The sequence below is a fragment of the Ixodes scapularis genome, unplaced genomic scaffold (genome assembly GCF_016920785.2).
Source record: "Ixodes scapularis isolate PalLabHiFi unplaced genomic scaffold, ASM1692078v2 PGA_scaffold8__174_contigs__length_109621045, whole genome shotgun sequence".
Classification (NCBI taxonomy): domain Eukaryota; kingdom Metazoa; phylum Arthropoda; class Arachnida; order Ixodida; family Ixodidae; genus Ixodes; species Ixodes scapularis.
Window position 1 is genome coordinate 91,185,090 of NW_024609883.1, and position 15,035 is coordinate 91,200,124.

Sequence of the window (15,035 nt, forward strand, 5' to 3'; positions counted from 1 at the left end):
TTAGGGATATATTTCAGGCCGGGTTTACTTCTAGACACTTCGCGACGGACTGCACACTATTACACAAAATAAATACATACATACCATTTTTATTTACTGAATTCATTTTAAATAAAAAAATGCCTATATGACGGTTATCTACGCAACACGCACAAGGACTAAAAAGGCACCACAAAGCACGCTTTTTCTTACATAATTTTATTAATAACTGAGATTACATCAGACACACAAATTACACCTTGAAGTGACTTTTGCATTACCACTCCTCCTCTTCCTTACAGCTTTACATTAGTCTCGGGTTTCTGCCGAGGCTGAAGTTTTACTGTATCAAGAAATGCTCTTCGTGAAGCATTCGAATACGACATTTCAGACTGGTAAAACTAAACTAGACGTGAGAATCATTGCGAGACAATACTCTAAACATAATTGTTGACAGCTGTTTTCTAACAATTTGTTTTGTGTATGCATAAAATAGTTTTCATCATTCTTGTTTTTTCTTACTCAATTCTTTATAACTTGAAAAAAAAAAATACAGCCCCCGTATTTTTTTCATTCCCAGTAATTTTATCATTTGAACCGATTTCAAAAGTAGTTGCCAGCGCTGGCAACAGCGGAATAAATTATTGACCATTACGTAGGCTATCACACTCTGTTGAGTCTGCGGTTCTTGTAGTATCCGTAAGCCAAAAGCGCCGACGCTCCGATGCCTACGCCGAAGAGGAGGAGGAAGAAGGCCAGACCACCGGCTGTTGCTGTAAATGAAAACGGAAAACAGTTACTCTCTGTAAACGGTCATTGCGAAGGTGTAAAATGGATCGGAAATAGTGTTTATAACACCCAACATGACGCATGTAGGACCAATAACGCCAAGTGCGCGAAAAAAAAAAGAAAAAAAAACGAATTTATTTATTTATTTATTTATTTATTTATTTACCCTCAAGGCCCCGAAGGGCATTACAGAGGGGAGTGGGGGGGGGGGGGGGGGGATTAGGTGACAGGGTACAGTTGTTGATACATGAAATATGATACAGTAATTAATGCACGCTTGCTTAGACACTTCAAAAATATTTACACAATGTTATAACAGTAATAACAACTAGAAAATGGTTAATGAAAACTAACAAACAAGGCATTTTTAAAATCAATAATATTGGTTATGGAGGCTATGTCAGCGGAAAGGCGATTCCAATCGGAGCTAGTACGAGGAACGAAGGAGTTATAATAAGTGTTAGTTTTGTAATTGGGGATACCGACTTTGTACTGGTGATCTACGCGGGATGAAACATAAGTAGGTGGCGTTAGAAGTTCATGGCGCATGAAAGGGTTATTATGGTAGATCTTGTGAAATAAAGTGAGGCGAAAAATGCGTCTACGGTTCATTAGTGTGGGTAAACCAAGGGTATTTTTCATTGAAGTAACACTGGATGTACGATGGTAATTACAGAGTATGAAACGTGCTGCACGATTTTGAACCGATTCCAATGTTTCAATGATAGTATTATGACCGGGGTCCCAGATAGAACATGCATATTCAAGTTTAGTACGTACTAAAGTAGTATATAAAAGGAGTTTTAGTGACACTGGTGACTGTGAAAAATTTCGTTTGAGATATCCAAGCATGCGATTGGCGTTGTTAGTTACGTAGTTAGTGTGAGTTACCCAGGAAAGATCAGAAGTTATGTAAACACCTAAGTATTTGTAAGAGGACACAGACTGCAGCGGAGTGTCGTCAATGTAGTAATTCGAGCATATGTTAGTATGACGGGAAACTCTCATGGATTTACATTTATTAAGATTGAGTTGCATCAACCACTTGTCGCACCAGTCAGATACAGAGTTAAGATCAGATTGGAGAACAGAGGTGTCAGAGTTATTTGTTAGTTCTCTATATAGTACACAATCGTCAGCAAATAAACTAATATTAGAGGAGACACATTCAGAGAGATCATTAATGTAGATGAGGAAAAGTAGCGGTCCTAAAACAGAACCCTGGGGAACTCCAGATCCTACGGGAGTCAGTGAAGAGTTAGTACCATTGGCATGCACAAATTGAGAACGGTTAGTTAAAAACGATTCTATCCAGCGTAGCACGTTCGGATCAATATTGAGGTTGCTAAGTTTTAATAGGAGTAGCCGGTGAGAAACTTTATCGAAGGCCTTAGAGAAATCAAGGAAAACGCAGTCTATCTGGGAGCCACGGTCAAGGACAGCCACGGTCAAGAGACAACCGTTCTCTTACCTCTCCCACCCCAGCCCCAGTGGACGTCTGGTGTATTCGCTGTAAATGAGGAATTTAGACAGTGCAGTACGACCGCTAGCCTGGGGTCTTGAACCTGCGCCTTTTTAGTAGTGTGGCACGACCGCAAGACAGTACGGCGCCCATCCAGATTAATGTGTGCAGGCGTGTGGGGATTGAGCGTGGTGTATCTAAGACCCCTGAATAAGGAAGGTAGCGACGCGTACATTTTTTATTTTTATTTTTTGCACTTTCGCACTCGCGCACGGACAGTAGCGCCGCCTGGATCGCTCCAAGATAGCGACATACACGAGGACTAAAGAGCACTGTCACGGTACACCCTCTGCGTACAAGTGGATGAATCGTGAAGAATATCTTCGAAAACGATGAAAGCCGTGACGTTACACTTTCAGCGTTACTTGATTGGAGGAGGGCAACACCTCCTTCCCTGTGCACGCTCCTTTATCTTAATTTTTGCTTTTTCGCACTCTTGCGCATAGACGGTAGTGCCACCTGGATCGCTCCAAGATAGCAGGCGGCATTCTTCAAAGGACGTCGCTACTTTTCCGTATAAAGGGCTTTGGGTGTCTCCGGGTTCTGCTCCGCGAGGTGTCGCTCCGAGCTGCGGTGCTCTATGACGCTCGGCCACCGATCTCCCGAAAGTGATGGTTTAAACTCTATAATGTTAAGAGTGCACAGCAAATAGAGATATATCTCAGGAAGCGCTGATCAAAGTTCGATTTAAAAAGGGTTATAGCGTGTACCCGAGTAAAATTACTATAAATGCATGTTACTCGTATTTTCAACCCGGTGGTTCTTATTTTAATTTAATATTTCTTTTTTGTTTTGTTTTTCTCCCGTTTGGGGGGGGGGGGGGGCAGAGAAAAGGAGAAATTCAGATAAAGCTGCGACGCGTAATTTTACAACTGGCCACTTGTCGAGACCCGTTATAACGAGGGCGGTTATAATGAAACAGAGGCTACAGCGAAGGGGTCACGATTTCTCATGCACCAGTGAGCTTGCTACGTTCGAGGCTATCTGTGCTCGGGAGAACCCCGTACATACAAGTAGAAAAAACGTGGGAACTATGATACCAGCAATCCCATTGCACTCCCTTTAGCACTTTGTTATAACCGAAGCTTGTTATAACGAAATAGTGGATATAACGAAGTGATTTCCGATGCTTGTTGACTTCGTTATTACCGGGTCTCGACAGTACACGAAACGAGGCCACGTAGGGATTCAAGACAACATCACCGAGTATAATCAAGGCCTGTGCACTAGTATTCTGACGTCATACCACAGTGACACTGGGCCAAGACTCTGATTAAACACGAGTGCTGGGTTCTCGTGTCCTCGAGAACCCAGCACTCGTGGCCTCGTGTCCAATCAATGCGTCGAAGGGTGATCGGCATCGGGTTCCGGTCCAATAGACTTCTTCCAAAACCGAGGCGCCCCATCGCGGCGAAATATCACGCAGTGCACTCTGAGAACTAGTTGGCCACTCAGTTTTGGTTTCGATTGAGCAGCTTCATCTCATGCTATCACGCCGCGACCAAACGCGCTGCTTGCTTTTTCGATTATCTGACTTTTCACGAATGTACAATACACTCATTCTCGAGCGATACAAAGCGAAGACCGGGGCACTTTCCTTGGTTCCCGAAACACCGGATATTGTGCGAGCGTATGAAAACTTACTAAGATGTGGCTTAGTCACCTCACCCCTCGAGTGCTTCTTTGAGCTCAGTTTCAATAATCCCGTCTAGTACCAGTGAATTACAACTGAAATTTGGTTACCTTGAGTCTTACACGTATTTTGTTTGCCAAACGTCCGCTTCTTGTTGCTTAATGGGGCGGAAAGCAAGCCGCATCCTCACAGGACTATCAAAGCTGAGCCCAGCGTTGACGCACGACCTTTTAAGGAAACGCAATAAATTTGACCTCACTACTGCAGAAAAGTTACTATGATGTCTTCCTCGTGTCATCATATATCTCCCACTCATATTTTATGCTGATAGAAGATTAAGTTTTCGCAAACGCTGAGATCGGCTAGCTACGGCGGGGGCCCTAACAAGCGTCATGATCAGTGTCTGAACGGTGTCTCTGAAATTATCTCGGCATACTCAGTCAGGAAGAAAGAAAGACATAACAAATATTATGGCCATTAGCAACCGTCAAATGTGCTTTGAATAATTTCGTTCGTTTGGCGCACCGCATAGGGGTTCATGCCCGTCGGCGCACTTCCGGCGAACGGTGCGACATTCTTCACACAAGTGCTCGACTTTTGCTTTCTTAAAACGGTTTGTACGTGCGAATATGCCTATACGATTGCAGGATAACTTTATGCGCATACGCGATGTTGAATATTAGTGGAATGCAAGCGGGTGCTGACTTCACTTCGTGCAGTGCTGCGGGTCAGTACAGATAAGAGATAAGAAGTGTGTTCAAATGGAGCTTTTCAATGGCGCCTCCGAGTTTTCTCGCGTACTGAGGCGTATTAAGAGAAACAGTAATTGCAAAAAGTTATATTTTGTCTATGGTTGCACGAAACAAACTTTTTGACCAACAATACTAATGTAAAGGCGCGAGCTCGATGTATGCATACTTATTGGTTGCTGCAGCTTGTTGATTTGTACACAAGCAAGATCCCCGAGCTTCGCAGCGTCGAGATTCCCAGCACTGGCTCGTCCACATACCTCGAAACGCTCGCTTGCACCTTTGCACTTAATTGCATTATAATTATAACCTTAAATTGCAAGCTTCACCCTTGTTGGTGTTAGACTGGTGGCAGCTGATAAAACCCGTTTGCTCTACTGACGTCTAACCCCTGGTTAGCTTGGTTGGTAGAGCGCTCCACCTGTAATGGAGAGGCCCCGGGTCCGATACCAGACCAGGCGGAATTTTTCAGTCGCGCACCAGTCACCTAGCTATGTTTGGAGATCAGTGTGTGTCCTTTGTCCCTCTTGTTCCCCTTCTCCAGGAATTATTTTAGTCGTTCGTTATAATCTCTTGTCGACGTGTCGATCGAAACCGAAACCAGGCCACTCGTCTCCATGGCCAACTAGTTCCCAGAGTGCAACGCGCGCCGTGTTGCATGCAGGGCTTTATGGAAGTAGTCTATTGCAGAGTCGGTGCCGTCCGACCGTAATGATGTTCCGTGGACGGTCGTTCGCGGGGCTCGAATATTCTAGGTGGTGTTGTCTTAGGAGGCGTAATCTGGACCGGCAGTTGGCACGCTACGGACTCCAGCGGGTTTACCGTGAGCTATAAACATTAAACGATTCGCCGTAATAACATTGCGCGAATGTTTAAAGTCAAACATTGGAAAAAAACAATAAAAAACAATTTGGGATTACAAAATCGTCATACGTTTACTCTGGAAACCAGTGTGCACTAAGATTAAAAGTAAAAAAAAAAAAAAGAAAAACTAACATTGTGGCATACTTACCATTGCTGTGAAGTGCGGCTTGGTTGCTGAAACTTCTTAGATCAGCTGAAATAAACAACTTCCGTTGTAATTTTATTTGATGATTTTTCTTATAACAAAATAGCAACAGCCATCGAGCTATTTACCATCGTAAAAGATCGCGAGAACTATCGTGAGCGAATGCAGGTGTGTGAACGTGCCTTTTACGTGTGCTTACGACCGAGTTCTTGCGATCTCTTACACGACGGGAGAAAACACACTGGCACGCTGGCGCCACCTATGAGGCGAGCGTAAAAGAACATTTTACGAGAGCGAAGTTTTCTCTTCAGTATTTGCCTGATCGCACGGCCGTACCTATATGAGAAATGGTCGTTTGTAACATCGTCAAATTATTTTCAAGCCAAGAAAAAAAATTATACGCAAAAAAGAAAATTTACGCGACGGATGGCGCCAGACTGTTTTTTTTACGCACGTCTCAAAGCTTTTCCATAACTAGGGCGAGGCTAGGCTAGGGCACAAAGGTTTTCTGAGCTCGCTCGTTTCAAAAAGAAAAGACGCACAATCAACATTATCATCATCATCATTCAAGAGATCGCAAGAGGTTTGAAGGCATTCGGTCGTAAACAGTCGCCAGCGTATGAACGGGCCTTTAGGGTGAAACTGAGCATAGCGGCAGCACATGGCCACAGTCTGACCGTGTACGTACCGTCTCCCCGGTAGCTGTACGCGGAGCAGATCGGCGAGAAGATCGTCTGGAAGGGTCCGGCTCCGTCGGCCTTCTCGTAGAGCATGCAGTCGCCCCGACCGAGGTTCTGGGGACCCGTGCAGTGATCAAAGTTCTCGCAGAGGAAGGTGGCGTCATGACATTGCTTGGCGCATTCCTCGGGGGTCACCTGGCCGATCACCGTGCGAGCGCTCGCCTTGGTCTTGTTGGACGCGCTCTTCTTAAAATCGTACAGGTACTTCTCTGTGAGGGGAAAAAGTAAACGAGGACAAGAACAGAAGGAGCAAATATGACATTGCGTTTTGAACCCACAGTGCGTGCCTCAATGCGATGGCATATACCGACACCCTAGGAAGTCTGGAGCGACTACTTTCTGTCGAAGCACTTGGGTGAGCAAATCGTTGCCATTTATACCGAGGGAACTTGTGAAATAATGAGGCTGAGGATAAGTTTAGATGTAAAACGAGTCTGGGTTGTGGCACTGAGCATGGTAAAACATTCTGTGCACTGATACATCTTGCCGCTTTTCTTTTTTCCAAGTTTAAAAATATTTTTAGCTTTGTCAGCCGTCAAGGTCCCTCGCTGGTTGCAGAGTGTGATTCTCTCAAGTGCTGCCGCCGAAAAGTAGACGGTGAAAATTTCTTAGAGTAGAATTTTAAACGAAAAACACCGGAAAACATTCGTCGGAGTCACAAAAAAACAAAAACAAAACGAGTTAAAAAATAGAAACACTAATAAGCATCCGTCGGTGTTAAAGATACAAAATGTGTTTAAGCCGAAAAACACAAATAAATGTTTTTAGTTGTCAAAATTGCAAAATTAATTTACCCCCCCCCCCCCCCAAAAAAAAAAAGAAAAAAAAAGAAGAAAAACACCATTAAACATTCGTGAGTGTCATACATAGGACATGACTTTAAACCTAAAAAACACCAACTTCTGGAGAGTTTTGCTTCAGCTAGGACTGTTTTGTCGAAACGCTCTCCTTTACGGCTACCATTTTTAGTTTTTCAGTTTTTTCCACCGATAATCACAAATTTTAACATTGGGCTGAAGCAGCTGATCACAGGAATACATATTTATCTTACAAATATATAATCCCTCACCCCTTCCCTCCCCCCCCCAAAAAAAAAAAAAAAGAAGTCACAACAATTGTTGGTTAGAATAATAAAAATAAACACTGGAAAATTAATCGCCTACATGTGCCATAACGTTGTTGTATATGACCTAGGATTTCAAACTACCCCGTTTACACATGAAAGAAAAATCGCGATTAAGGGCATCTTTTAATCACCATTTCGATGAATTGCTGGAAGAATTGTTCACCGGAAACCTATCGATCGTTATTGGCGATTATTTATGTTTCACTCTTGGCACTCTGTTCGTGAAGGCTAGTTTGACTTTAAATTAGCTTTCACAAGTATGTTATAAAGCCGACATGTAAACGCCATCTCGTATAGATGAACGTCTAAGGGAAGAAGGGAAAGTTAACAGCATTCTTGCTGTCAAGTTATGTTTTTTTATATTTTTACATGAAACATACGTTGTTTGATGATGGAAGTATTGATGTAAAACATAATGGAAGATCATATTTGTAACAGGGCATCTATGAGAAACGAGTTTATAATTAAATAACTCTCGTACACTCTAAGTGAAATTGAAGCAGCCCGTGCAATTAACCGTTTTGTTGATTTTAGGTTTGTTTTCAATAAAAAACAAATACAACAAGGGCCGCGTAAAAAGGTCTGAAAACAAGCTAAAGCTCATATACAAAAAAAAAAAAAAATCGGTTGATATTTCAGTGGAAGCTTCGTTGGTTCCTTGAGGCCCTCAAGAAACCACGGGTATGCGATTTATTATCTCTAAATTATCTCTAAAACTCCTTCGGCTATGCTATTTACTATCTCTAATACTCCTTCCGGTACGCTTTCTGATTTTTAATTTATGTCTAATGCTCCTTCCGGTAGGCTATTTATTATCTATAAATTCAAAATACCTATCGAAAAATAACGGCACATGGAGGTGACGCCGAAACCAACGTTCACGTTATCTCGCGCTCTTCAGTGTAGTGACATCTCATATTGTATAACTTGTTAAGTCGAGCAGGCAGTCTAAAAAAAAAGAATTTTGCCCATGATATTTTTCTCCTTTTGCTGGCTTGAGCTTAACTTGCATTCTATGCACACCATGAAACTTCTTGTAATCCTTTGGGAACAAGCTGTACTGCCACATTTTACCGCATGTAACAACACCTGACATCACGTTTCAGTCTTGTAAGTATAGAACCGCTCAGCCTGTCACGTTAAATTTGAAAACTTTAATAGCTTGGCTAAACAAATTGACTATGACTTGCAATTTAGGTTACCAGTTCAGTTGTGTCTAATAATAGGTTGAGTCAATTTTCAGGCAAATCAGTGACCCTTGAAATTTTCCCAGAGCTCGAGCCTTTAACGATAACTGTCACACACTTACTGGAGTAGTGGATGCAGCTCTCGAGGCTTTTCTTGTTCATCTTGGACGGTTCTCCAAACTCCCGGAGATGGGTGTCGTGCAGTCGGCAGACTGTGTGCATGTCCTTGGCCTGTCCGCAGTAGTCGAACGACTTGCAGTCGAAGCCCGTCTCGACCATGCAGAGCCGGGCGCATTCCTCGTCGTTGATGGTCATCACGGCCTTCCTGGCGCCCATGTCCAGTGAGATGCCCGAGAAGAGCTCAAAGTTATCCTTCACCGACTCTGAAAAAACAAATACTCAAGCTTGATTTTGCTGACGAAGAGCGGGGAGTACGGAATGTGTTGTCAATGGGCTGGGCACATGTCATGCATGTGTGAAACGTCACGTGACGTCAAGGCGTCACATACTGTGACGTCAGGTCACGTGATGTCAGTCACGTGACCTAATGACGTCACGCGCATCTGTAACCTTACGTTGCCCCGCGACGTCATTACGTCACGTGAGGTCACAGTGTCGTGTGACGTCACATGACGCCATGACAGCACGTAATGTCACAGTCCATCGTGCCGATTCTTCGTGACGGTTGTCTCATAGAATAAGTCCGATAACACACATTCTCAGTAGAGGTGTGCGAACAACGGTTTAAATCGAGTTGCACAGTGTCATCGCTAGCCTTCACACCGTTGAGAAACACTGTTTTTTTTTTCGGTTGTCTTGGCTCTCCCTTCCACCGCGGAGTTTACGAACGACACTCGCTTTTGCTACGCAGAAAAAAATCGTACAAAAATTATCATAACTGGTGCACACTCTAAGCAAACTGGATACCTTTCTCGCAAAGCAATTGGGAGAGCCTATATCGCTGGAGTGTATAGAGGAAAGCCTCGAAGGACGAAGCTGGAACAAAAGCGGAGGCGCAGGAAAACATTATGTGCGCTGTGACACTGTGCACGGTAAAAAGTCACGTTGGATGCAACTGCGCTATCGTTTTTTTTTTTTTCTATCTTTTTTTAGGTTGAAACGTTTTTTTAGCCTCGTTCTTCGCCGAGGTCTTTCCGAAGATTGGAGCGATTGGCTTTCCCCTAGTAATTTGTGAGAAAGTATCCAGGTTTCTTACAGGTGCACCCCCGAAACGGAAAACTAATTATTTGCTTCGAGGGACTCGAATTTTTATGCTCAACTACGTAGTAAACAGAAAAAAAAGCAAAATATACCGTTTTTATGTTGCATTTTGTGCACAGCGTGTAGTGATTTGCGAATTATATAATTATTTACATAGCGCTTGTAGTGGAAAAGACGAAATGAAATTGCTTCATCGTTGTACTAATGAAAATAAATTTATCTGGGGCTGAGCTGTCGGGCGCCAAATCCTATTAGGGGACCACTCAGGTTGCGTCAACGTTACTAAAACACTCAGTTGGGAAACTCCCATAGAGACAGCTTTGAAAAAGTGGCCCCAATCTGTCTCCGCGCACCGAGCTAATGACGACCACAACGCCACCATTTTTCCCGCAGCGGCCACTCAAGGAACTGCACGTGACTTTCATTTTGGCTTTAAGAACAGGTACAGCGAAAGAGGTTACAGGGGTGCCACCCCCGTCACCCCGGCGGACGTGCCGCGTCGAACTACTGTAGTTAAAATGGACCTAGGTCGAAACGCGCTACCTGAAAGGACCGCTGAGGCATGGTTGTATAAAAACAATATTAATTGTGCCGCAAACCCCTGCAAACTAAAGATTTTAAAAACATAACGCGCCCCTCTTTTTGTACTAATCTCCAATAAATTTTATACAAAAAGAGTCTTTTCCGTTTGTTTTTACGCAAAAATAGGCTTTCAAAAAGCTCAAGGTGACCACAGTACAGACAAACGATAAAGAGTGGCGCTGTTGTCGCATTTAGCTCGGTCTTGGTGGACGCCAGCGGCCCAGGTTTCGACGGCGAGTTTCCCAACTAAGTGTTTTAGTAACGTTGGGTTGCGTGGAAGGAGTTAGAGTATAAATATTGCAGCTTTTCCTTCTACGTCTTGAGCTATATCTTAACTTGAGCAAACGCCCTCATTGTTGCTAGGTCACGACAAACATTTGACTTCCTTTAATTTTTTTTTAAGTTTTTATATTTTTGAATGTTTTTAAAACAAGGTACGTTTTTATCATAGAATGTGTTTGAGGGATGGAATCTCCGGTGAAAGTGTGACGGAACGCCACGAAAACCGTTACGAGATGTTTAAAACGCACTTCAGAGGACAATATGTATACAAGAGGGTTAAATTCAGAAGAAAGTTCGAAATTCTTAACATCCCCCCAACGGGAATCGAACCTGCAGGACCCCGTGATTGTGAGCGGCACAAAAATTCTATCACTTCGCTAATCAGTGGGAATTTTCTTTTTTTTTTTATTGGGGCTTACTAGCGGGTAGTGGCAAAGCTAGCTGACGTTGTCTTTACCACGGTGACATCCACGAGCAGTTCGAACGCGGACGCCAAACGCCAGACGCTGGCGTTACCACGTTCAGTGCTCGGTGCTCAAAGAGTTTATGGGAAGAAACCGGAAATCCAAGACGTGCTCATCATCAAATAAAAAAGGACAAATTTTGAAATAAAATATTACGCTATATATACAAATATATATATATATATATATATATATATGAAAAGAACTGCACTTTCTACTGCAAATTTCAAAGAATGCCACGAAAACACATTCTGTGTATAGCCATTTTATCCGTATAGGATCAAGATAAAGCAATCATGTTATGGTTTTTGTACACTACCGACCATTCCAGACAGTGTGAACTCACTGGCGAACGTGCTGCACTGAAGCTTCGTCTCCATCCACTTGCTCGTTCGTGCCGGAATGGTGCTGATGACGCACTGGGAGTCGACGAGGCAGGACGAGAAGAACTGACAGTCTGGACGATCCCTACAGATGTCGGCGCAGTCGTTCAACGGGTACGACCCCAGGTCCACGGCACCGTCGACATCGGCCATCAGTCGGGATTTCAGAGAGTAGGTCTTAAAGCCGTCCAGTTCCTCTCCATCTGCCATAAAAAGTGACGAGAAGATTAGCTATTATCCTGCCGCAGCCCCTGCGGAGCGGTAGTTCGTCTGCTTCTATTGCAGGAATTGCGGTGACGTCAGAACGAAGCCGAGCTCTGATTGGCTCTGACTGAAGGATTGTGGGTAGGCCTCAAAGCAGCTTGCTTTGAGGTCTGCCCCCTATCCTTCGATCAGAGCCAATCAGACCTCGGCTTCGTTCTGACGTCACCGCAATTCCTGCAATAGAAGCAGACGAATTTGCACTCCGCACGGGCTTGAGGGACTAGCCAATGAGGATGCCGAAAAATGAATCACAAAGCAAAAGCCGTGAATATAATAAGCAGCACCTTGGCGTTTTTTACGTCGTCGGCGAGTACAGTTGTGCGCACTGGGCTCTGACTGGCGATGTGCAATCTGCAAACGCTGATCGACACCTTACCAGGGCGACAAGCCCTGAACTCAATAAGGGGTCATCTTCAAGGGGCACTGACACCCCAAAGGTCGTATTTTGTGATTGTCTAAAGCATAATCCAGTCATAGACACAAAAAAATACAGCATCGCAAGAAAAAAAAAAATTTACGCGTGTCTTTTTATTTTTGGCGTTTTTCTTTCCCGCTCCTCACCTCCTCGCTTCTTTTAATTTCTGACGCCAAAGATCATAAAATTTAGAAGCTTTGTAAGCGAAATTTTTATAACTATTAATAACAGAGATCGTAAAACATTTTTTTTTACGCAATTTGCGAATGCACTACTGCCCTTCTTTTTGAAATACCAAAAAATCGGAGTCCGTTGCGATGTCGCCTCCTGGATTTTTATCCTGCCTCGGAAAACATGTCGGCGCTTTACGCATGTAGCGGTGAGTCGGAGAATCGGACGAACTGGTCTTTTTTAGATGCCCGACGACCTCTCAGACTTCGAAAAGGGCGTCGTCAAACGGTCAAAACAACTGGGTTTGGTGTCTGTGTATCGTAGTTTCGGTTGTGACACCGCGGGGGCAGCGTCGTCTGCTCGCAGGAAACCGGTTTCCCGGTACGCCGGCGCCCTTCTCTCCCGCTCCTCACCTCGTCGCTTCTGGCCGCGGAGACACGTTTTGGCAGCGGAGACGCGAAGGAAACTCGACTCGCAGGACCCCTGAATATTTGACGTCACTCCACTGGCGCGGATCGCGCGGGAACTTCAAATTCGGCATTTGGAAATTGTTTTTCTTACTTCACAAATAGTGATTTCCCATGTTTCGAATTTTGAGGGTAATGTCCAGGCATCATTTTCAATCGTTTCGAAAAATAAAAAAAATATGATTTTGATGTGTCAGTGCCCCTTCAGTGAAATGAATCCCATACCACGTGCCAGGAGCAGAGTTAAGAAAAAAGTTTATGGCAAATAGCTAGGCACTTTTGCTGCATACGTGAAACGTCCTAGCATCACGTGTTGTCAGATGCCAATTTTCCCGCTAGATTTGGCGGGGAAACTGAACTTGTTTATAAAACACGTGATTTAAAGCCATCTGACATCATTTTCCCCGCTTTCCTGCGAAATTTAGTGGGGAAACTGAATTTGTGTATAAGTCACGTGACTTAAAGTCACGTGACATCATTTTTTCCGCTGAGTTTAGCCGGGAAAAACTGAATAGGCGTTGAGGTCACGTGACATCGATTTTCCTGCTAAATTAAGTATGGAAACTGAATTTGTGTATAGGTCACGTGACAGGAACTTACATGACGTCATTTTTTCCGCTTAATTTAGCGGGAAAAATGAATTGGTGCTGAGGTCATGTGACGTCAATTTTCCGTCTAAATCTAGCGAGGAAGCTGAAGTCATGTGGCGTCACAGCTCACTGCTTCACGAAGGGAGGCTTCACAAAATGTGGCTTCGCAAAATTCGGAGCAACCAGCCAAAGATCGTTTCACGTTAATAAGCTACAACTTGCGTTTGTTACGTCGTCGGTGACTACAGTTATGCGCACTGGGGTCTGACTGGAAATCTGAAAAATGCTGACTTGCACCTTACTCTAACGTCACGGCGACAAGCCGTTAAAACGATATCAGATAATCTTAATGAAACAAATCCTCGAACCCGTGCCAGTAGCATATTCGAGAAAAAGAAAAAAAGCTTTTAGCCTTTCCACTTTGGTGAAGAAGAAACACCAGCGAAGCTGTACTATGGCGGAATGAAATAATGGCCGGCCCCAAGTCGATAAGCCAAGGGTGGAAAAGCTCGAAAAGTTGCGCCATCTATGAGCGACGGCGGCAAGCGGACAACCGGTAAACACAACACTCCGGTCAGCTACCGCCATCTATGAGGGACGGCGGCAACCAGAGTTTTGTGTCAACATTTCTTTGCGGGGGACACGATCCTGGGGAAACTAGTCCTTAACAGCTCCGCTGTAAAAACATTGTTGTATTCGTGCGAACAAAGCTTTTCTTGACTTCCCGGAATTGTCTGGCCGTTGTCTAGACTTCTTTTTAGGCTAAGAAAGTCTCACCTCTCCTGTGACTGTGTGGAGTGCCGAATCTATCGTCTCCGCGAAAAGTCATTGAGAGAGATCCCAGGGAATCGTCGGTGCTCTCCGCAACCAAAGTGGCGACCTGTAATGATGCAATGGAGGCAGACACTGTTGGCGATAACGCGTTGCAGGTAACGGCGTTAGCGGTCCAACGTACTCGTTACATCTCGAAGACAGCAGCGGATAACGTAATTATCCGTTGCTGTCTTTACTCGTTACACCTTCTTCCCAAGACTTCAAAGAATTACACTTCCATTTTTTTCCTCGTTTTTTAGGCGCCCACTCAAACGATTTCTAGGGCTCATATCCTGTGCACTTTCAAAATCAAGACCGTAAAAAAGGGTAATTATGTTAAACATATAAAAGCGCAAAACAGACAAGGACACGAAGTATACAGGACAAACGCTTGTCCTGTATACTTCTTGTCCTTGTCTTTTTTGCGCCATTTTATGTTTAACTAAAGATGAACCAACTAACCCAACAACGTACCCTACTAAGCAATTAAGTTTCTGCTTGGGCATAATATTCCTAGAAATATGACGCTTATGCATATATCAAACGTCAAAACAATTAAATTTTGTAATTCATAAATAAGAAGTAATGTAAATGTAGCGTGCGCTACTTTTTCATCAGTAACGGTAACGGTAATTCGTTACTAGAGAGT

The 15,035-nt window shown here is 43.8% G+C and overlaps 1 protein-coding gene across 1 annotated transcript in view; it reads right to left on the bottom strand.

Moving 5' to 3' along the window:
* Positions 1-71: 71 nt before the first annotated feature.
* LOC115319847 overlaps positions 72-15,035 on the bottom strand; it is a 53,281-nt gene continuing 38,317 nt past the window's right edge. The window contains exons 18-23 of the mRNA XM_040223230.2: positions 14,351-14,453; positions 11,630-11,869; positions 8,857-9,117; positions 6,370-6,630; positions 5,685-5,729; positions 72-752 (exon numbers count right to left, since the gene is read on the bottom strand). Coding sequence (XP_040079164.1) covers positions 643-752; positions 5,685-5,729; positions 6,370-6,630; positions 8,857-9,117; positions 11,630-11,869; positions 14,351-14,453 — 1,020 coding nt within the window. The 3' untranslated portion in view covers positions 72-642. The remainder of the gene's footprint in view (positions 753-5,684; positions 5,730-6,369; positions 6,631-8,856; positions 9,118-11,629; positions 11,870-14,350; positions 14,454-15,035) is intronic.